Source organism: Triticum dicoccoides, chromosome 4A (genome assembly GCF_002162155.2).
Source record: "Triticum dicoccoides isolate Atlit2015 ecotype Zavitan chromosome 4A, WEW_v2.0, whole genome shotgun sequence".
In the NCBI taxonomy this organism is placed as follows: domain Eukaryota; kingdom Viridiplantae; phylum Streptophyta; class Magnoliopsida; order Poales; family Poaceae; genus Triticum; species Triticum dicoccoides.
This window is the reverse complement of record NC_041386.1, coordinates 80,658,470-80,681,199: the sequence shown is the minus strand read 5'-3', so window position 1 is coordinate 80,681,199 and position 22,730 is coordinate 80,658,470. Positions and strand designations below refer to the sequence as shown.

At 43.9% G+C, this 22,730-nt stretch overlaps 2 protein-coding genes across 2 annotated transcripts; one reads left to right on the top strand and one right to left on the bottom strand.

Annotated features, from left to right (window-relative positions):
- Window positions 1-6: 6 nt before the first annotated feature.
- LOC119285115 (filament-like plant protein 4) lies at window positions 7-8,148 on the top strand. The gene is made up of 6 exons (XM_037564331.1): window positions 7-464; window positions 2,951-3,054; window positions 3,458-3,653; window positions 3,881-6,227; window positions 6,308-6,368; window positions 7,239-8,148. The coding sequence occupies exons 2-6, from the start codon at window positions 2,965-2,967 to the stop codon at window positions 7,662-7,664; spliced, it is 3,120 nt and encodes a 1,039-aa protein (XP_037420228.1). The 5' UTR covers window positions 7-464; window positions 2,951-2,964; the 3' UTR covers window positions 7,665-8,148.
- A 338-nt stretch (window positions 8,149-8,486) lies between these two features.
- Window positions 8,487-9,086, bottom strand: LOC119285114 (histone H4). Its single transcript, XM_037564330.1, has one exon. It carries the CDS (start codon window positions 8,992-8,994, stop codon window positions 8,683-8,685), a length of 312 nt encoding a protein of 103 aa, XP_037420227.1. The 5' UTR covers window positions 8,995-9,086; the 3' UTR covers window positions 8,487-8,682.
- Between the last annotated feature and the right edge of the window lie 13,644 nt (window positions 9,087-22,730).

Genomic DNA, 22,730 nt, shown 5'->3' with positions numbered 1-22,730 from the left:
CCCCACCCAGCCTCCACACTCCATTGCTAGACCGAGAGCAGAGCTGCATTACCGAACCAGGAGCACCGAGCACGCCGAGGCCGCAGCCACGAGCTAGCAGCAGCGAGGCCGCGCCTGCTTGCCGCCTGCCGCTCGTGCTGCCAGGAGGAGGAGGAGGTGCGATTCCAAAGGGGCAAAAGGCGCGGGGAGCAAAAAGGGGCGACGCGAGGCGAGGCGAGGGCCGGGGTAAAAGGCGGGGGGAGTGGAGGGCATCCAGCGCAATCCACCCGGCTAAAGCGCCTCCGCCTGACTGATTGGAGCAAGTGTGCGCTGCAAGCGACGACCGCATCGCGCGCGCCAGCCACCGACACTCCCCCCGCCGCCGATCGGAGCGGCGCGCCAGATCCAGCCGCCGCCGGAATTGGGGCGCCCCGCCGGATCTGCATTCCGCGCAGCGCCTGCCTGAGCCGCGCCCCTCGCCTCCCGTAAGTCCCCGCTCCCCCCTCTGCTCCACGCCTGCATACTATCTCTCTCTATTTTCCTGTATCTCTCGCCGTCGCCGTGGCGCGGCCGCGCTTGCTGCTCGTGCGTGCAATGGCGCGTGGATTTTCTGGGTTGTTCTCGCGGAGCCTTGCCGTATCTGCGATGGTTTTCTTCGAGAGTTCGAATAGTGTTCATCATTCAAAAAAAAAGCTCCTCGGTTCAAGCCGTGCTCTCCGGATGGATTTCACTGTTTATCAGCCCGGTTTCTCTCCTCCGTTACAGTCCCCGGGCATTTTCGTTTCACTGGGCGCCGCTCGTTTCGCCTTCCCGGGCTTCCTGGCTCGTGTCCCCTTGTCTCTTACGAACGAAATCATACCACTAGTAGTAGTCCAGCCCCAGTGAAATCGCACAGCGTCGGCTCGTCGCCAACTGCTGCGCTAGCTCTCGCGAGCGCAATCAATCAGTCAGGCGCCATGCCGTGGCCGCTCGCTTTGGTCACGTTTTGTCTACCCCATGATTTCGTTCCAAGACTTCCATTCCACCCAGTGAATGAAATCGCCACCCCACACAGTACCGATTTTTAGTTTTTTACCCGTGACAGCATCGAACAACAAGTACGGCCACGGCTTCCTTCCTTTCCTCCGGTGGTATTTGAATCGTTGGTACTCCTCCGGGAGTACAGGATTAGTAAAAAGAGATCGTACAAGATTAGTAAAAGGAGACGGTAAAAATGGGCGCGCCTGCTAGCTAGCGAGAACCTGCAAGGAAAGGATTTAAGAGGAGTGTCACATCTGGTTAAAAATCCAATCAGCCGAGGGAGCACCGCCATTAATGGCCCGTATCGTGTTTGTGGTAGCTCCGGGCTTTCACTCCGGCTCACGCGCGCCATCATCTTTATTATAGCCAGAGCCACCTTCCAGTTCAAGAAGAATCCACCTTCTTCCCCGGGGCGGCGAGTTGGATTGTCCGGTCATCTCATCCACCCCGTCCGTCCGTCAGTCAGTCCGGCCACGGCCACGGCCAAACCAAACCCTCCGCATGGGCTTAAATAAACATTCGATGCGGCCAGGCCACGCCGGCCATTACTCCCGCGGGCGTCTTAGGTGCCGCCCTTAACTGCCGCGCTTGCCGAGACCGAGGCCGCCCGCCCTCGCTGCCGTCCGCGTCAAACTCCACACGCTACAGCCTGGGCGCCATGGGTCCATGCATAGAGATACTGCTGCCGCCTTAATTAAGCCCAGTTAGGTGAGCACAGCCACGAGATGAGCCATGACTGTTGAGTACGTGACACGACTCTTCGTTACTTGCCCCGCGTCAATGCCCTGGCCTGGCCCTGGCGTGACGGTGATCGGATCGGATCGGCTGTTGCTGCTGCAACTTGGCGGCCTCTCGGGTGGGGGGGCACCCCAACTTTGGACGGGATCGGGAATTCTTTTGGCCTACTTGCCCTCCTCCTCCTCCTTGTTGGCCATGGTCCTATCTTAGTATCCTATATAGCCCTAGCTGTGTGAATTGTGACGCAGGCTTAGGTTTTTGGATCTTGCCAAATGGAATATGTGACGCTGGCTGGATGCTTCAGGTACGCGGGGTTTATGTTGCGTACCTTGTGCTGATCTGTTCTGTGGATTGGTTGTGAGTGGTTGATTGCTTGTATTGTACATACCATATATGGTGGACCGACTGTGATCTCAACTGAAGTGTGTACTTGCCCAACCACCGGTGTCCCACTGTATGTGCATGACCTTATCTGTGGATTAGGGATTCTTGGTAGCAGTGTGAATTATGGATGTTGTATGTGCGCGCAGGAAAAATGTTACTGATAACGTTTTCCATATAGTGACAATGGTGGAGTCAAATGCTTGCTTACTGAATTTGGTTTGCTGGTCACGTATATGAGCAATATTTTGTCTGATAGTTTGTGCTGGTTTTTTGTGCGTTCTCTTCTTAAAATTGGCTTATGATGTATTTTGTTGGCTTTCCTCGTCAATTCCACTGTCCTCTGTAGCTCTAGCCTTTAGCTGTAATACTACAAAAACTTATGCTATTGGAGTTTGGATACATGCGCCAGTCTGTCAGCTCATTGTAGGAAACCTGAGTTGTAAGGAACACCATACATATCAGGACTTCCATATAGTGACAACGGTGGAGAGTCAAATGCTTGCCAGCTATTTTGTTATATGACTTTATATGCAAATTTGGTTCTTGCAAGTACTGTCAATACTGAAATTTGTATGGATATGAAAGGAAAGGAGAGCTTTTCCTTGCCATGATGCTTTTTTCATTTGTCTGCTCTCAAATGATACATTTCATTTGATGCCTATCTACTGTTGCCTTTGTCTTGTGATCGTGGTTGTTGACAAACAAACAAAAATTCAGTTACTATTTAGCAACGCACTTGTATATGATCGATATATATATATATATATATATATGGGCAAGTTTGTTGCATTAGGTTCGCTGATTACAGATATTTACCTTCTTTGATCAGATACATTGTGTGAGATGGACCGGCGTAGTTGGCCGTGGAAGAAGAAATCATCGGACAAATCCTCAAACGCAGATGTCTTGCAGAACTCTAATCAAGCAGAACAGGTTTGTGTCTTCAGTACTATTTTGATTTGGATTTGCTGAAGTGTCAGTGGTGTCATTCTATAGTACTGTCTGTCCTCAAATTTCCTCATTGACAAAGCTAATGCAAATAGTTCATAATTTCAGTAGCACAGATGTTCTTATGATTTAACCAGTGGTTTAAGATTTAAACCCTATTGTATTTGTATAACCTAGATACATTGCGAATAATCAATAAAATGCTGCCATTTCCAACAACAACAAAATCCTTACCAAGTGATTGTGCATGATCTGCTGCCTCAAGTTGCTGCCCTTGCAGCCAAATTTTTAGCTACTTATTTTGGCCCCATGAGTGTCTTGTGTTGGCTGTGTTTCAAACCTGTATGACAATGTTTGTTTCCTTCTAAAATTAACTTCTATTTTGCAGGAGGATAAAGTTCCGAAATTTGTGCAGATTTCACCGGAAACATATGCACATCTTACTGATTCTGAAGAACAAGTGAAAGTCTTGGATGAAAAGGTGAAAACCTTGAATGAGAAACTGTCTGCATCACAATCTGAGATCACTACCAAAGATGCCCTAGTGAAACAACATGCTAAAGTTGCTGAAGAAGCTGTATCAGGTGCGTAAAAGAACTCTATATTCATTCTCTCTTTTCTGGATCTGGGTAGAATTATTTACTCTCTGTAACTGCTGTCTTTACTAGACCTTCCTCATTTTCCATGAACCTTACAGCAGTGAATGATAGTTTACTTTAGTAGGCAGAAAAAATTTCTCCAGTGATCTGTGCTCCTTTTATGAAATGACTATAATTAAATTATTGATGGTATGTATATGTTGTTATGTTAGGTTGGGAGAAAGCTGAAGCGGAGGCCTCGGCACTGAAGGTTCAGCTAGAAACTGTTACATTGTCTAAGCTAGCAGCTGAGGAAAGAGCTGCCCATCTGGATGGTGCTCTAAAGGAATGCATGAAGCAAGTAAGAACTGTGAAGGAAGAAGGCGAGCAGAAGCTACATGATGTAGTTTTTGCGAAAACCAAACAGTGGGAGAAGATAAAGGCCGAGTTGGAAGAAAAGTTGCTTGAATTTGACCATGAGCTCATAAGGGCTGGTGCTGAGAATGATGCACTCTCAAGATCACTCCAAGAGCGGGCAGATTTGTTGATGAAAATTGATGAGGAAAAGGCTCAAGCAGAAGCTGAAATTGAAGTCTTGAAAAGCACAATTCAGTCAGGTGAAAGGGAAATAAATTCACTGAAGTATGAAGTACATGTTGTCACCAAAGAGCTTGAAATCCGCAATGAAGAAAAGAACATGAGTGTGCGCTCAGCTGATGTAGCAACTAAACAGCACCTGGAGGATGTTAAGAAAATCACAAAGCTGGAAGCTGAATGCCAAAGATTGCGTGGTCTTGTTCGGAAAAAGTTACCAGGCCCTGCTGCATTAGCTCAGATGAAAATGGAAGTTGAGAGCCTGGGAATGGGCAGAGATTATGGAGACAACAGATTGCGACGATCCCCTGCAAAGAATAATAGCTTCCATCGTCCTATGTCCCCTATGTCTCCAGTTCCTGATTATGCTTTTGATAACCTACAGCACATGCAGAAAGAGAATGAGTTTCTGACTGCACGTTTGTTAACTATGGAAGAAGAAACTAAGATGCTCAAAGAGGCATTGACAAAACGGAACAGTGAGCTACAAACTTCAAGAAGCATGTACGCTAAGATAGCGGGCAAGCTTCGCACCTTGGAAGTTCAAATGGTGACTGGTAACCAACGTAAGAGTCCATCAAATCCAAACATGGATATCCACTTTGATGGTGCACATAGTCAAAATGGAAGCAATCCACCTAGTATGACTTCCATGTCTGAAGATGGTGTTGATGATGAAGGCAGTTGTACCGAGTCTTGGGCCAATGCTCTGGTATCTGAGCTATCACACATCAAGAAAGAGAAAGTAGCTAAGAGTAGTGTGACTGATGGCTCCAATCGGTTGGAACTGATGGATGACTTCCTAGAGATGGAGAGACTAGCTTGTTTGCCTTCTGAAGCCAATGGCCATGACAATGCTGTTGACAAAGTAAAGATGGTTGATGCTGAGGCTGCTGTATCTGGTCTTACTGAGAGTGATGGTGTTAAAGATTTGCAGTCAGTACCATTGCCTGGAACTCCATCTAGTAAACAGCAGCTGTCCGAGGGATCTCCACTCTTGAAACTGCAGTCCAGATTATCTTCTTTGCTGGACTCTGAATCACCACAGAACAATGCTGGGAAGGTACTAAACAGTATCAGAAATATTCTTAAGGATATTGAAGAAGAGGCAGATTTAATGAATGCAAGCAAGATGGTTGAAGTTTCTGAAAGTGAATCATTAATGAACCAAGACAAGAGGTTGAGCATTGGGAGTAAGCATTCCATGGATCAAGAAGTTATAAATGCCATCTTGAAGATTCAAGACTTTGTTAAGTCACTTGATCAAGAAATGTCCAAGCACCAGAGACCGTCTTCTGATTATGGTGGGCTTTCTGAGAAAATTCAGCAATTCTCTGCGCTAGTTGAGAAAGTTCTATCAAATGAAAATGTCATAAATGACATCATTATGACACTATCTCACATCTTGTCAGAAACTAGTGAGATCAAGTTCACAATGTTGAGAGACAGCACAAATGAAGCAGACAGTAATAATTTGGATTATGTTGACAAAGTGACACTACTTGAAAATAAAGTGCAGCCTCATTCATCTTCTGGCCCTTGCCCACTTATTCCTCATCCATCTTCTGATCCTGAGATTGTGGGGCCTAATGATGCCGGATTCGATGTTAAGACTGCAGTGCAGATGTGCTCACCGGAGGACTACGAGCGACTTAAATCTGAGAAGATTAATCTGGAGACAGAACTAGCGAGATGCAGTGAAATGATAGAAGATACAAAGTGTAGGTTTAGTGAGATGGAGAAAAACCTGGAAGAGCTTACATCCAGGTTGTCTGCCAGCGAGAATTCAAACAGCTTGGCTGAGACGCAGCTGAAGTGTATGGTTGAATCCTACAAGATTCTTGAATCAAGGAAAGTTGAATTAGAAAAGGAAATAGAAGTGTTGCAGTCCAAAATAGAGACTTTAACAGCTGAACTCGGGGATGAAAGACAAAGTCATCAGGATGACTTAGCCAGATACAAAGATCTCGAAGAGAAGATGGAAAGGTAATACTGAAATCTATTTATGAGTAGTTAGTATATGTGCATCTGCTTAGTTTCTTCTCACTTGACTTTGTGATATGAAGGTACGAAAACGAGCAGAGTTCAATGCATGTGGAAGAGGTTGACGACACCAAATCAAAGCAGGTACTAATAATAACTAATAAGTGCTAGAGCTCCTTTTCTCAAACACACATCCAAGTGTGTGATTGTAGTACTCCCTCCAATCCGAATTAATTGACACAGCCTCTATACAATGTCAAACTGGCATTGTATAGACGCTTCAACAATTAATTCGGTTGACATTGTATAGAGGATGCGTCAATTAATTCGGATCGGAGGGAGTGCAAGAGATGTTCTTAGATTCACAATATCTATTTATATCTCTGTGTGGCTCTTTCGGAGCGATCTGCCCTGTTAAGTTTCACTGTTAGGTTGGCTGATGAATGTTGTCTTCCCTTTTGGTTCCTTTTTCTTCTTTTGGCAACGTTGTACCATACTGTTGGATTCTGGCAACAGAAATCAGTGAAAACCCCTTTTCAAAAATAAATAAGTAAAGATTGCATTGTAATGTTTGTTCCACTGCTGAATTCTGCATGTTCATGATGGCACAATTCCAAATCACTCCCTCCGTTCCTAAATATAAGTCTTTTTAGAGATTTCTATATGAACTAAATACGGATGTATATAGACGTATTTTAAAGTGTGGATTCACTCATTTTGCTTCGTATGTAGTCCATATAAGAAGACTTATATTTAGGAACGGAGGGAGTACTTATGTTCATCTGTTGTGCTTGTGATTTCTGAATGTAGAATTTTAACTATGAAAAATATGTTAGCAATAAATGATATCCTACTAAGAATCAAGCGGCAAGCGCTAAATATGTTATAAGCTCATTTCCGGGTTACTTCAGACTAGGTTGTAAATTTGTAATGCTGAAAGCAATGGTCTTTTCTGGAAATTCAAGACTTACAAAACACTTATAACACACTTATTCTTGTTTAAATCGGTGGCAGGAGGTGGAAATAGCGGCCGCAGCAGAAAAGCTTGCAGAGTGCCAGGAGACCATGTTGATTCTTGGTCGTCAACTGCAAGCTATGCGTCCTCCAGCAGAGTCAATGGGTGCCTCGCCAACCCGGCAACGAATGGAGGACTTCTTGCAAGACGCGGCAGGAACAACCGAAGGCGAGTATGCCCAGAAACCATCAGGCCAGCATGATACAGATCAGGAAATGCTGGAGTCAGAGAATGTATCTCCCCTCAACGGATACAAGACCCACATGACCCCTTCTGATGCGGACGGAAGCCCTTCTCTTTCAACAAACAGTTCCAAGCGCCCAAAGCATAGGTCGCGATCCTCATCCTCTTCCTCATTTGCTAACCAGTTGCCCGAGAAACAAAGCCGGGGCTTTAGTCGGTTCTTCGCCAAGGGCAAAGAGTGAACATTAGCTGGATTGCAAGATTATGTGATGTTGGCTTGTTGATTCTTCGGCGAATGGATGGATGACGGATGAAAACGGGTCATGGGTTTCTATAGAGCTACTCGGCGAATCTGCTTGTGTATTATTTTGGGGTGACGCCTCCGGTGGTTCAGTTGCTGGAGTAATACTTGCCTTGCAGTCGAGCGGTTATGACCAGGTTGTGTGTGAGAGAGAGAGTGTGTGTGTGTTAGCTGTCGTTATCTTCTTCTAGAGTTTTTTCTGGGTTGCTGTTTGTCTGAAACCTCACTAAAACCTCACTGTACATGGTGCTTACCTGCATGAAGAAGAGAGCTGCTGTTTGTTTGTGTTCCATTCTCTTGTGAGAAGTAGTCTGTGTATGTCGTTGGTGCCAAAACTGGCTTCATGTACAGCTAAGTTAACCTGCGTCAGTTTGAAGGTTATCATTGTGTTTATATCTGTTTATCAGTGTCAAAATCTGAAGAAAGATTTTTGTTGCCCATTTTGTGTCTTCTATGTTACTCATACATCCTTGCTGCTGGTAAGACAGCTTATACCAATTCAGAAACAGCAAAAACAACAGCCTAGTTTTCTTTCTCAACAATCCAGAAAATACAACGAACGCAAATTGCAATCCTGGTTGTCCATTCCAACTAAACATTGGTGACAAGGGAAAAAGCACCGCTAATATTTCCTTCTGCGAGCATGTTGAAGCGCCATCACCAATTTGGGAGGTCATAATTTAGAGTTCTCTAAAACAACACGACTGCAACTGCAAGAACCAGGGCAAAGCAATTGTCCAAAGAAGAAATCAGCCGCAAAAGAAGAGAAGCGCACGCATTTCTGGCATTGGATTAAAAGGGGCACAATCACGGCATTCTTGAAATAAGACACCAGGATTTACTTCACTGCAACAGGGCACGGTTACATCAGGAACACAACATTCGGCACCAAACTACCAACACCAACAGGATGAACAGGCACTCCCTCCGTAAACAAGCCGCCACGAGGAAAGGAAAGCCTAGCCGCCGAAGCCGTAGAGGGTGCGGCCCTGGCGCTTGAGCGCGTAGACGACGTCCATGGCGGTGACGGTCTTGCGGCGCGCGTGCTCCGTGTAGGTGACGGCGTCGCGGATGACGTTCTCGAGGAAGATCTTGAGCACGCCGCGGGTCTCCTCGTAGATGAGCCCCGAGATGCGCTTCACGCCGCCCCGGCGCGCCAGCCGCCGGATCGCCGGCTTCGTGATGCCCTGGATGTTGTCGCGCAGCACCTTCCTGTGCCGCTTCGCGCCGCCCTTGCCCAGCCCCTTGCCGCCCTTGCCGCGCCCAGACATCTCCGCCGCTCTCTCTCTTCCTTTCCCGGGCACGAAGATGGATTTGGGGATTTTGTTTTCTGTTGCTTGGGATTGGATGGTTTGGGGGGAGACGAGTGGGCGGGGATATATAGAGCTGGAGGAGGGTCGCGGGAGGCGTTGGATCGGGGAGCGATCCGCGTGAGGGGCGAGCGCGATGGCCTTAGCCGTTGGATCGAGGTGGGCTGGTTCCTATTGGTCGAGCGGGTAGGGGCGCGGATCGCGGCTGCCCGCGCGGGGGGGATGGAATTCAGGCAGAAGGGCTGAGCGGGAATTTTTCTGTGCGTTCACGGGGGAGATGGAAATTTTGGGCCAATCCCATGTGCCGCCGCGGGCGGCATACCACAGTCGCCGCTTCGCTGAAGCCAGCCTCCAGACAGGCCGGCCTTTTCGGCTGTCTTTTTTTTCAGCTGTTTCATTTCTCAAAAAACAAATGTGTATAGTTTTTTTGTTTCGTTTCTTCTTCTTTTTTTTCTGTTTTTTAGATGTTCAGTCTTCTTCCTCTTTAGCTTTTTAATACTTTTTGCATATTTCTTCTTTTATATAGGTTGTGCAATATATTCTGAACTTTTTCTCAATATACGGTGAACATTTTTCAAATACTCACTGAACTTTTCCAGTATATGCTACACATTTTTAAATACACACTGGACAAATTTCTATAATATACGATGACTATTTTTTATATAAATTGAACATTTTTAATATATAATGGACTTTTCAAATTATACGATGAATATTTTATAAATAGACACTAAATATATTTTTATATATGGTAAACTTTTTTATGTAACACATACTGAAAAAGTTTCTAAATTATTTTTTCTATTTTTCAATAGTTCTAAAAATATCCAACTCCTAAAAACAACTACAAAACTGAACAAAAAAAGCAACATGCGGGGTATAGTGGGGACCCACTGGGCTTGCCTTCAGCGAAGGCACCCCTAGTTAACGCACACAGGCGTCAGGCGTCAACTAGGAGCTCCTGTAATTTTGTGCATGGCCCACTAAACCAGAATGTTTGGTGCTGCGATGGTTGACTAGGGTTGTGAGTATTGATGTACTAGATCTGGCCTGACACGACTAAGGCAAGGCTACCTTCAAAGTCTAGATTCTAGCAGGCACGTCAACCATTGTTGTTGCCACTCTTGGTGGGCCCAATGATTTTCCTTTTTCAACTACAAATGTGTTTTTACACTCACAAATGTGTTCTATTCAAGGCATATCAGGAAAGAGAGGTGAGAGGACCTACCCTCTCGATTAGGGTTTAACCTACTCCCGTGTCGATCTTGATCGCCGACGAGAGTTCACCATTACGGGAGCTGTGCATGGATCTATTTGCTCTTTGGATAGATTTCAGCTTCTCCTCATCAGGGTTTCTCCTTGAACCCTAGCCACGACGGTGGCAAACGAGGGATCGTCTGTGTTGGTGGGAGTGTGGTCTTAGGAAACCTAGAGGAGATGATGAAGCATCTTGATCTGCATGAGGGCAGACTAAATGAGGTGGTCAATGGAAAAAGTGGAAGTAAAACAATTTGAGGCAACGCTAGATGGCTGGCAATCGGGCCTTTAAGCACAACCCGCGTGTTCAGCTCGTCGACAATGTTTGAGAAACTTAAATCTGTTTGGATCCTAGCCCATGAGACGAAGTATAAAGAGGCTAGCAAAAAAACTCTTTTATGTTTTAGGTGTATTGCCTTGCGTACCGGAGGAGAGTAGTTCATGGAGGACCTTGGCTTCTTAGGGGCCTAGGTTTATTGATTAAGGATTACGATGGAAGGATTCATCCGAATTCGGTTGTGTTTGATGGCCATTATGCCTGGGCTCATATTCACAAGATCCTCAATTTGTACTGGCAGAAGGAGTGGTTGATCGGCTCACTCGAAGGATGGACCAAGTAAAAGGAACTCATATGACACCGAAGCCTTTTTTACGAGGGTGATTATGTGTGTGCCAGGGCATGAGTTCACGTGCAAAAGGTTCTTACCAGGTTCACACCCTGACTGTGCAAGGATAAGGGAGGCTCTTACTGCCGATCTGGTATGAAAAATCCCATATTTCTACCAGGTGTGTGGGATCATGGTCCATAGTTACAATGAGCGCGATGACGGGGTATGGGTGATGAGTTCAGAATGTATGGTTTTTTGATGCTTATTTTGCGCCTGCATAGTAGGCTTTGTCAGTTTCCCCAGATCGCACATTTTGGTAGAAAATGGGATACTATGAAAGAAACCTTAGAAATTTATGGTGGGATCACATCAATTGACGTGATTATCACTTGTCATAAAAAAGTAATGAAGCATTGGGAGAATTTGGGAGCTTGCGCTAGCTTCTAGAGTGCAAGATGGCCAACGGTATGAACGCGAGTGCTTGTACCCACGGTCGTACCACATGCCGCCGCCTCCCTCTGGTCGTTTGCTTTCGCCCCATGGGATCAGATCAGAGATCAGACACACTTACACACGCGAAACTCATCTAAAAGGCAGAACCCTAACCTCCGCATGCAAAAAGGAGATCGCCATCTTCATCACTGTGTGCAAGGGGACGTTGAGATCATCCATCTCCACCAACCACCATCATCAACATCCATCCCCATCTAGTTGTAATACCAAACCGTATTTGGGTCAGCATGTGTACTACTCGTTCATACCATCCATGTTTATCAACACCGCTTGCATGATGTTTGTTGCCGCTATGTATGAGTAAACCCCCTGGTTCTCACGAATATGAATAAACATTGGCGGCTCTCGAGTAAACCTCCTAGCCCGCGGACATTTGATAAGATTTGTTCATTGTGGTTGTGGATGCTCTTTACCATATTTCTGTTTACAACGACGTGTTTGGTTGCCCTAAAAATCTGTAGTTTTAATACTGCGATATTTGCTAAGGGTGTGTTCGGCAACTGCCCACCTCCCAGATTCGTTGAATCCACGAGAGGAGCTGTCTTGAACGGCTTGGCTCCAGGAAGCTAGCTCTTGAGTATGAGATGGGTCGTAATTCAAAAACTGGGAGCACGTGTTTCGTGGATCCCAAATATCGCAAAACCTGGAGTTCAAGTTATTTACGGCGAGCTGCCACCGTGAAGTGAAAGAAAATATTTTGTTTAGGGAAAAAAGACTGGAGCGAACTCCCTTCCCTCCATACCAAGACAGAAATGAGCTTAATGGGCTAGCAAGTGACCAACCCAGGACTAGCGATTGGATCTGCCGAACGGTGTTTCCAAATCCCTGATTTTTCTTTGGGGAGCTAGAACCGAGATCCGGAAATTCCTATTTGCCGCTCTCTGCGATAAACTGTCGCTGGTTCGCACAAAGATAGCGATTAGCAAGCAAGGTGGGCCGACCCATTTACAAGATGACACACGCGCTACAGTTTCCGATTTTGGGAACCTCGTAGAAGGTTCCTAATCGGTTTTGGGAAGGTTCCAGAAGGTTCCTAAACCGGTTTTCTATGGTTTTTGTTTTTATTTGTTATTTTTCCATTTTCTGTTTTTTTCTTCTATTCCTTATTCTTTTTCATTTTTTGCATTTTCTCTTTCTTCTATTTTTACAATTTATTTAGTAATTCCTTTTCTACTCATTTTTTCAGAATTTCAAAAATTGTTCACAATTAAATAAAAAATTGGAAGTTTAAAAAATGTTCATGTTTTTTATATTTGTTCAGAATTTTAAAACAAATCGTGATTTTAAAAAATGTTCACCTTTCAAGAAATGTTCATCAGTTCAAAAAGTGTTCCGGTTTCATATTTTGTTCAAAATTCAATTACATTTCTTGATTTTGAAAAAATGTTCGCATATTTGAAAAAATGTTTGCCTTTCAAAATATGTTCATAAGTTAAAAAATGTTCCTATTTTCAAATTTTATTCACAAATTCAATAAAATGTTCATAATATTCACCTTTTTAAAATTTTGTTCAGAGTTTCAAATTTTGTTCACAGATGCAAAAAATGTTCCCTTTTGTCCAAAATGTTCATGTTTTCAAAATGTGTTCCTTATTTTCAATATTTATTCACAAATTTAAGAAAGTCCCCGTTTTTAAATTTGTTTGTGAATTCAAAAATTGTTTGTGTTTGTCAAAAAATGGAATTGAAAAAATGTTTCTATTTTTCAGAATTTGTTCACAAATTCATACATTCCTTTCATTTTGAAATTTGGTTACGGATCTAAAAATTTGACAATTTTTTAATACTTGTTCGTGTTTCTGAGAATTGTTCAGAGTTTTTTTTAAGTATTTAGAATATTCTTTAAATGATTGAGAAAAGGGAAAATATTTTGGATCTGCCGATATAGTTAGTTCTAAAGGTTTTCGCGCTGTAAATTTAACACTAGCGCTGATCAAGGTAGCTATCTCTGCTAGCGCACTTGAATCCTAGCGGAAGCAGCTCCTTTTTTGCGTTGTTTTTCTTACAACACCGGCTTCTTCTGCGTGGGTCGGCCCGGTCGGAGACTGGCGTGTGCGAAGCCCTACCAGTCTACCGCGGGATGCGGCAGATAGGAGGTGAGATTCTGGAGTGGGATTTGAGGATTTCTAGACGCTAGAGAGTTGCCGAACAGGGCCTAAACCATGAATTTTTTTTCTTTGTATTAAAAAGCACCTAAACTTTTTTTAAAGCAACTGAAGAGAATAATATCGCAGACCCTTATCATCTCCCCCGCTATTCTCAACAACTCACTCCACTCTCCAAGAAACCTACCTTGCTCCCACGCCCCGCCGCCCGCCGCCGCGCCCGCCCCTCTGTTCGAGCGATCTCTTTGATGACCTACAAGCCTTGAGGATGGCCAGTTCGGTGGAATTCAATTTGTGCAAGCTCTAAAAAAATGTGATGCTCCATGGCAGATCGCTACATGCAACAAAAAAACGGGTGTGTTTGCAGTTGCAGCTAGTACAACTAATTTTACGTCGTTGTGTCAAACAGCTCCTCCATATTGTCAATAGTTTAAAATACGGTTTTGTGATTTATGTCACATCTAAATCCATCATCACAGGATCAAATTTGCTCCAATATTAGTGCAGCCACCTCATACGTCCGGCGCAGCTAAGTTTTTTTAGACAATGGTGCAGCTTTTTTTTAGAAACACCTGCAATTTTATTCATACTCATAACAATTACAGGTACACTGATTTGGATCTAAAATTCAAATAAAATATAAAGTAACTCCTATGACTAAGAATTACAATGAAATCTTTTGGAAACACCTTCTTCGTTGCATCAATCTTCGTTAGAAGAAATACTCCAAAAACTTCGGTAAAAAGGCTGCAATTGGACTGGAGCAACAATATTGTCACTCTTTCACCCGCACAAACTAAACATTTTTTTGAAAACAGTAATGTTTTGGAATTTATGAACAATTTTTTCAAGCAATAACATTTTTTGAATCTTGATTTAGAAACGGAGAACAAATTTCGTACCACGACCAATTCTTTAAAGCACGAAGATTTGTTGAATCTTGAGAACAAATTTTCAAACGGAGAACAATTTTGAAAAATTCCAAACAAATTTGGAACCATGATTTTTTTAATACGTGAAAAAAATTGAAATCCGGTACATTTTCTGAATTTTGAAAGTTTGGAACAATTTTTGAATTTTGAGAACAATTTTTCAAAAACTGAACGCTTTTTGGAAACATGAACAAAAACTTAAATATTTTGAAAAAAAATAGATAGAAAGAGAATAAAAGAAAAAGAAATAAAAAACCAAAGAAAGAAAATTTGTTGAAAAGAGAAATTAACTTGAAAAGGAAAACTGAAAGAAAATAAAAAAGTAACAAAAAAAAAGAAAAAAAGAACCGAAAAAAGGAAGAAGAAAAAACAAAAAGAGTAAAAAAGGAAAATAAAAAACCGGTTCAGGAACCTTCTAGATGGTTCCCAAAACCAGTAAAAACCGACTAGGAACGTCTAGAAGGTTCCCAAAACTGGAACCTGGTAGACGCTATAGGGCCGGCCCAAAATTGATCGCTAGACAGACCCCCCTTTGCGATTCGGCGACAGCTCAACGCAACGTGCGTCCAATAAGGAATTCCGTTTTTGAAAGCAAGTTGAGTCGTCCATCCAAAAAGATGGGAAGCCTTGAGCGGTGCAGCTAAGTTGTTTTCTTCTTTGCGTGGCGTTGTCCTCCCTGGCCAGGGCCAATAGCGTAAATAACTTATTTTCTCTGTTTGTGCACTTTATATGGGCCGGAATTGTTCTGTGTGTTTGCGGGCTAAAGTCAAAACAAAGCAAGGCACGATTAAAAATGAGAAGAATAACACAGTGCATTTTTTCTGTTGTTTGTGTATTGCCGGGCTTGTGTGTGAGATTTACATTTTCCCTATTTTTTCTTATTTATTTACTTGTTTAAAATTCATGAACTTTTAAAATTCTTGGTTTTTTGTTTTGGTTTTTAAATTATTTTCCATTTTATCTCCCTTTTCCATTCTTTTCTTTTTTATTCTTTATTTATTTTTGTTCTAAATTCATGATTTTTTAAACGGATTTGCTAATTCTCAACCAGATGAGATTTAGTAGTGTCTCATCTAAGTTCTTGACCGTTCGATTTGTTCGCTTTAAATGTCGTGCAAATCTTGATCGCGTGTTGTCTTGTTGCGCGCGTCTCATGCGAGCCGTGCGTCCAGTGTCCACTTGTCAGCCCGTTCGCGCTTGCGTATTTGGTTGAACCATTTTGCGGCGCAATCTAGGGGGATTGTTTCAATTTGTTTATTCTTTTTTGTTCTACGTTGTATAAGTTAGAACATACGAGTTGGTCGCTGCCTCCTCAGTTCCATTCGCCATTTTTTCTCTCCCATTGCCCTTTGTCTTGGAGGAGAGCCAACACAAGCAGGAAGGAGGGAGTCAACCGGGGGGTTTGATCTTTGTCCCCCCGATGAAGAAGATGTCGGGCAAATGATGATATGAGTGATCTCGGATTCATCTTTATCCCTTTTGCCCTATTTTTCATCCATGGAATTTGTGCTTTTGTGTTTTTTATGATTTCCATCTAATGACTTTTTTCCTGGTTGCAACTCCATGCCCGACATGCAACTAGGCCGCCATTTTTATCCTAGTTGCAAATCACCCCTCGATACACAATTGGGTCGACCCATTTTTTGTCCCAGTTACAAGTTCACCCTCTTTGTTGGTGTCCTGGACTGGAGGGGTGCTTGCCATGTTGACCCGCCGGTAATGGGCCGGGCCGAGGACCCACCAATGACCGATGAATGGGTCGTGCAGGCCCTGACCCTCGGCGTAATCAAGATGAAGATCTCCGAAGTGTACTTAACGTGCACTTCAAGACATGTTTAAACTATCGACATGTTTATCCCTAGATTGTAACCAACCATGTGTAAACCCTAGATACCCCTAGTGTTTATATAAGCCACGGGAAGTCTGTAGAGGCACGATTGCAAGGCTTTAGAGCTTAGAACTCCTCCATACGATCATGATGTAGATCATATTGTACTTTGTACTCCATCACAATCAATATATCAGAAGCATGACGTAGGGTTTTACCTCCTCGAGAGGGCTTGAACCTGGGGAAAGATCATGTCCCTACTTTCTCATGTTATCATCTAGCTCAGATCACCAAGGTTGGGACCCCTACCCGAGATCTGCCGGTTCTGGCACCGACATTGGTGCCCATACAAGTCCTGATGTATGGTTGCAAGAGCTTGATGTCCAATCTTCGAATCAATGTCAACATTGGCTGCGGGGACATCTTCGTCCCCGACCATCTTTTCGCCTTCGGCACCATCATGTTGCATGCCAACTCAACCGGCCATCTCGGCCAAATAGAAAATTTCTGCCCTGGCCAAGCCATCCGGTTTGGCAATCTAGAGTACGGTGCAGATTCATGCGGCGAGCTTACTTTGTCAGGTTGGGTGTCAGATCAGCCTGAGAATCCCACGGATGGCATTGGCCACGCACCAGATTAGATCCCGGAGCAAGCCCACAGCGCGATCGATGCCTCGGTTCTAGCTTCAAGCTCGGATACGAGGATCCTCTCGTATGTTCAGATATCGAGCTTCCTCGGTGAAAGCCTCGAGGTTACTTCAAGCAGTACCTCGGCTAAACTTCAAGTTAACCCCACCTACTTTCAAGAGATGGGCGAGTCCGACCTCTCTGTTTTAAATGAGATGTTGGACCGAATCAAGAGTCTCGGGATCTCGGACAGGCAGACCTCGGTCTACGACCAAATCGAATGTAAATCTGAGGGAACAGAAATTTTTGTCCCACCCGCCACCACCTAGTTGCTACGGTCGAGGATTTAACCGATGTGCTGGACTATGCCTCTAAGGAGGCCATTGATATGGATGAAGATGCCGACGATACGTCATATAACGCATGACCCATAGCCATTGGTTACACCGATAATTGGGTGGCTACCTCCACCCATGATGTCTACATGATAGACACTCCTAAAGATGACGAAAGAGATCGATAAGGAGCCTCCCAAACATCAATGCCAGAGATGCCATAATAAAGGCGCAGGTAACAACGATACTAGCCATGAGGCAACTAATAACGGCGATGCCGCCGACAACAGCGACACTCCGAATGGTATCGAGGCCATAACGCGAGCGATATAGCTAGCGACGGTCCTGTCAACGGCACCATGCCCAAACAGGATGATGATGACCCCGAGGACCATGACTATTACCCATAGTCTAAGGAAGATTTAAGCCCTGAACCCGCCAAATTTTATATCCTCGAGGAGCCACTAGATGACCCTCGGTTACAGGCCTTCCACTGGTGGTTAATTAGCACCACCAAGAGCATGAAGCAAAAGTCCCAGAAGCTTCGAGCCGAACATGATAGACTAATGGATAAATGGACCGAGGTTATTGATACATATTCAATGCATCTATAATTTATAATGTATTAATGCCATGTATACATAAAAATTATATGGTTTTGGTATGATATGAATGGAACTAACCTGGACTGACGTTGTTTTCAGCAGAACTATCGTGGTGTTGTTTTTTGTGCAAAAATAAAAGTTCTTGGAATGGGCTGAAAATTTACGGTGATTTTTTATGGACCAAAAGAGACCCCCGAAGATTCGTGGAAGGACCAGAAGAGACACTAGGACGCGACAAGCCTAGGGGGCGCGCCCTCCCCTTAGGGAGGGCCTACCGGGCTTGTCGCTTCCTCATGGGTCCCCTCGACGTGAAACCAACGCCAAAAATTCCTATAAATATAAAAAATCCTAGAAAGAAACCTAGAACTTCCACGCCACGGGTGCAAGCCTCTGTACCGAAATGATCTCATCTGGAGACCTTCTTTGGCACCTTGCCAGAGGGGGAAATCATCACTGGAGGCCATCTTCATCATCCCAACGGTCTCCATGACGAGGAGGGAGTATTTCACCCTTAGGGCTGAGGGTATGTACTAGTAGCTATGTGTTTGATCTCTCTCTCTCTCTCTCGTGTTCTTGATTAGGCACGATCTTGATGTACCGTGAGCTTTGTTAATATAGTTGGATCATATGGTGTTTCTCCCTCTCTATCTTGTTGTGATGAATTAAGTTTTTACCTTTGAGGTTTCACTATTATCGGATTGAATACTTTTTGGATTTGAGAACACTTGATGTATGTCTTGCATGTGGATACCTGTGGTGACAATGGGGTGTTCTATCGGTTCACTTGATATATGTATTGGTATTCAACTTGCGAATTATTGTGACATTGGGGTAATCTATGCATAGGGGTTGATACACGTTTTCGTCCTACTTTCTCTGATAGAAACCTTGGGGAACTCTTTGAAGTTCTTTGTGTTGGATTGAGTATTATGAATCTGAGATTGTTTGATGCATATCGAATAATCAACTCATGGATACTTGCGGTGACATTGGAGTATCTAGGTGACATTAGAGTTGGTTGATGTGTATCATATGGTGTTATTTTAGTACGAACTCTAGGGCTGTTTGTGACACTTATAGGGATGGATCAATAGATTGATCAGAAATGATAACTTTGAGGTGGTTTTGTACCTTTAAACAATTTCATCTTGTGTTCTCTGCTAGATAAGAACTTTGGAGTGATTCTTTGTTGCACGTCGAGGGATTGTTATATGATTCAATTATGCTAGCACTATTGAGAGATTGCACTAGTGAAAGTATGAACCCTGGGCCTTGTTTCTAAGCATTGCAATATCGTTTGTGCTCCGTTTTATCACTTGTTACCTTGCTGTTTTTATATTTTCAAATTACAAAAACATATATCTACTATCCATACTACACTTGCATCACCATCTCTTCGCCGAACTAGTGCACCTATACAATTTACCATTGTATTGGTTGTGTTGGGACACAAGATATTTCTTGTATTTGATTGCAGGGTTGTTTGAAAGAGACCATCTTCAGCCTATGCCTCTCACGGATTGATAAACCTTAGGTCATCCACTTCAGAGAAATTTTCTATTGTCCTACAAAACTCTGCGCTTGGAGGCCCAACATGAGTCTTCAAGAATAAAGTTGTGTAGTAGACATCGGTTATCAGTGTCGAGCAAGAGCACGAGGAAAAATTCATGGGAAAGCAGTACTACCCGTGAAGGAGACCTCGCTATCAAGGCGCGACTGGGCTAAGAATTACGACTAACTTGCCTGGGGTCGAGACAGGCGAGCTGGAGGACACCCTAATTTTTGGGAAATGTAGTAGAAAACAAAAAGTTCGCCCTAGTAACACCCAAGAACAATATGAAGATGCATATAGGGTTTGGATCAACGATCGTTACCGACTCTGGAGTTACAGCCGAAGAAGATGAGTCAGTGTAAATCATACTTGGAGTCTCTCGAACCATTGATGACGATCACGCGAACCTCCCTCAAATCCGGTAGCGCTTCGCCGTCCAAAACTAATCGTCGTAGGAGGATTAGAGGGAGGATGTTAGAACCACATTGAGATTCCAATTATGAGGATTAGAGGATCTAGGTCAAGCTCTAATTGATCAAGTAGGATCAACTAGAACTAGAGGAACTAGAGGAGGCTCCAGAACTTGTGTGTAAAAAAGGGCCAATACCTCAAGTATATATAGGTTAGGAGGGGGCGCCACACAAGGGGGGAACGTTCTCCCCCTTTGAGACGGCCATGGGGAGGGGGAATCCCTCCCCAATTTGGTCTCCCTCCATCATTTCCAATAGGAGGGGCGCCTCCCCCAATTAGGCCTTGGTGGCCCAAGTTGCCTTCCACCAGTTGGCCTTTTAAGGCCCGTAGATATTAATTAATTATAAAAGCCCTCTAAAAATTACTAGAGCACATATTATATATAATTTAACATCACTAGATACATTTTCTAGCTACATATTAATTATTAATTATCGATAATACCTAGTATTGCCCGATAAACTACGAAACCCTTCCGGTGACCCCGAAATGCTTCTGGTGCCCCTCAAAACTGTTTTGAATATCACAAATAAATCCTTGATATTATCATCCTACTAACAATAAAAAAAATCATGGTTACCTTAAGATTGTGACCCTGTAGGTTCAGTAAATCATAGACATGAACGAAAACCCCTTCGTTCAATGACCGATAGCGGAACTATGAATGTTCATATCGATCCCTACGATTACACGAATGATATTTGAGTGAACCTTTGGTTATTATGTGATGTTCCCTTTGCTTCATGATACTTTACAAAACCCGGGATGCATCGGTATCCTCCTGAGTCATACACATGCTCATTATACCGTTCTTCCCGTCCCAGTTTTGTTCTTCTTTCTCGTTGAGGTGTTCCGGCATCCCCGTGATGTAGTAACCTGTGTCTAGCCAGACGATGATGGATGTCATCACACCGAGAAGGCCCTAAGAATATCTCTCCATCTTTGGAGGAGAAAATCCCACTCTCGAGCTATCTAGTCCTTTGTCAAACTTTCCAATGAACCCGTAAGTTATCATTATGATCACTGTATTACTCATGATGTTTGAGCAACCCCAAAGTCCACCATATGGTAGGAAGTGACTACGATACTCTCATGGTTTGAGGAACTAAAACACATGCTAACACTCCATGTTATAACAATTGATTTCAGACGGTATCATCTCAAACTATAACAAACAAAATTGGGTGATTCAATATGATCATTCTTCTAACGTCATACTCTCATTGTTGTTTTAGGACTATCGTTACACTTAACGATATCCTAAGATACAGAAAACACGATCACCAACAACACTTGAGCCAGACTTAGAGTCAAGATCGGGAACCTATATTATATCGTTTATCATTTCACACGTGCATATGAGTTTTCCACTGAGTCGCATATTCCAGAATCATAGCGGTTATAACATGAAATATAAACTCTTAATTATGAAAATGGAAATATAATAATACAATATTATTGACTCTAGGGCATATTTCCAATAGTCTCCCACTTGCACTAGAGTCAATGATCTAGTTGCATTGTCTATTTAACACATATCGCTTATCTGGAGTTCCTCGGGCTTTGCTTGTGGTCGAACCTTCACCATCAGTTTTGACATATTCAAGACCATGTAATATTTGTGCCAGTCATGTTTGCTATTGTAGGATATTGATTCTTATCGCTTTGAGCAATGGTGATGTAGGGTGGAACCCTAAGTTCATGATCTTTTCACACTTGGAGGGGGAAAGGAGCAATTCAAGAGAAGAACACAAGAAGAACTCTCAAATAGACAAGATCCAATCAAACATATGCTAAATCCACATACACATAGAGGGGATACAAAGGTCCAAATCCAACACAAGATGGTAACAAAGGCACTAGTTCATCCCAATCCTTGAAGGAGTTGAGGTCTTAAATCCTAGAAGGATCTTCCCTAAGAAGGGGTCTTGAATACACTTGGGGGATCTTCTCCTAGGAGGTCTTGGTCTCCATAGGAGTAGGGGTAAGTGGATGAGCAAAGCTCTATCTCTAATGAGCTCTAACCTTTGGTAACTCTAGCTAGGGGGTGAGGGTCTATATATAGTGCTGGTACAAGTGGGGCGAAGGAAAGGGGTACATGGGCCTCTGGCCCGTTTAGGCACGCATATGTGCCGGACGTCCAGGCTGGGGGCCGTATGTTCGGGGCTTCGGGACGAGCCAGATGTCTCGAGTCACGGCCGGATGTCCGGGCTAGCCTGGGTCCAGCTTTTGTAGGTATCAGGTCGGATTTCCGGGCAGGGGTCGGATGCCCGGTGGCTCGCATCAGGTTAGATGTCTGGGTCCTGTATCTTCTGGGCGGCGGGACTGCTGCTGTTGTGGCTGTCTTCGGGCGCTGGATATCCGGGCCATGGGCCGGATGTTCGACCGCTGTAGTTGTTCAATGGTTCCTCTCGTGGCACTACTAGGAAAAGGGCTAAAGATAGGATTGACACTAATGGCGCACCAGAGAAGTGGTGCGCCACTACTATATACTAATGGCGCACCTGGTGGAGATACGCCATTAGTGTGGAATACACTAATGGCGCACCAGGCAGAAGGTGCGCCACTAGTAAAACAATTTTTTTTCATTTTTTCAAACATTCTAATGGCGCATCCGGGCAAAGTGCGCCATTAGTAGTTAGAACTACTAATGGCGCACTGGCGCGCCATTAGTAGTTAGAACTACTAATGGCGCACTGGCGACAGAGTGCGCCAGTATTTTTTTTTACTTTTTGGCAAAAAAACTTTCTAATGGCGCACCGCCGCTCGGTGCGCCATTAGTACGCTTCCCCCCCACTCCACCTATTCCCCTCCCTTCCTTCCTTCCCACTCAGTATGCCCCCTCCGCCCCAACCGTACGCC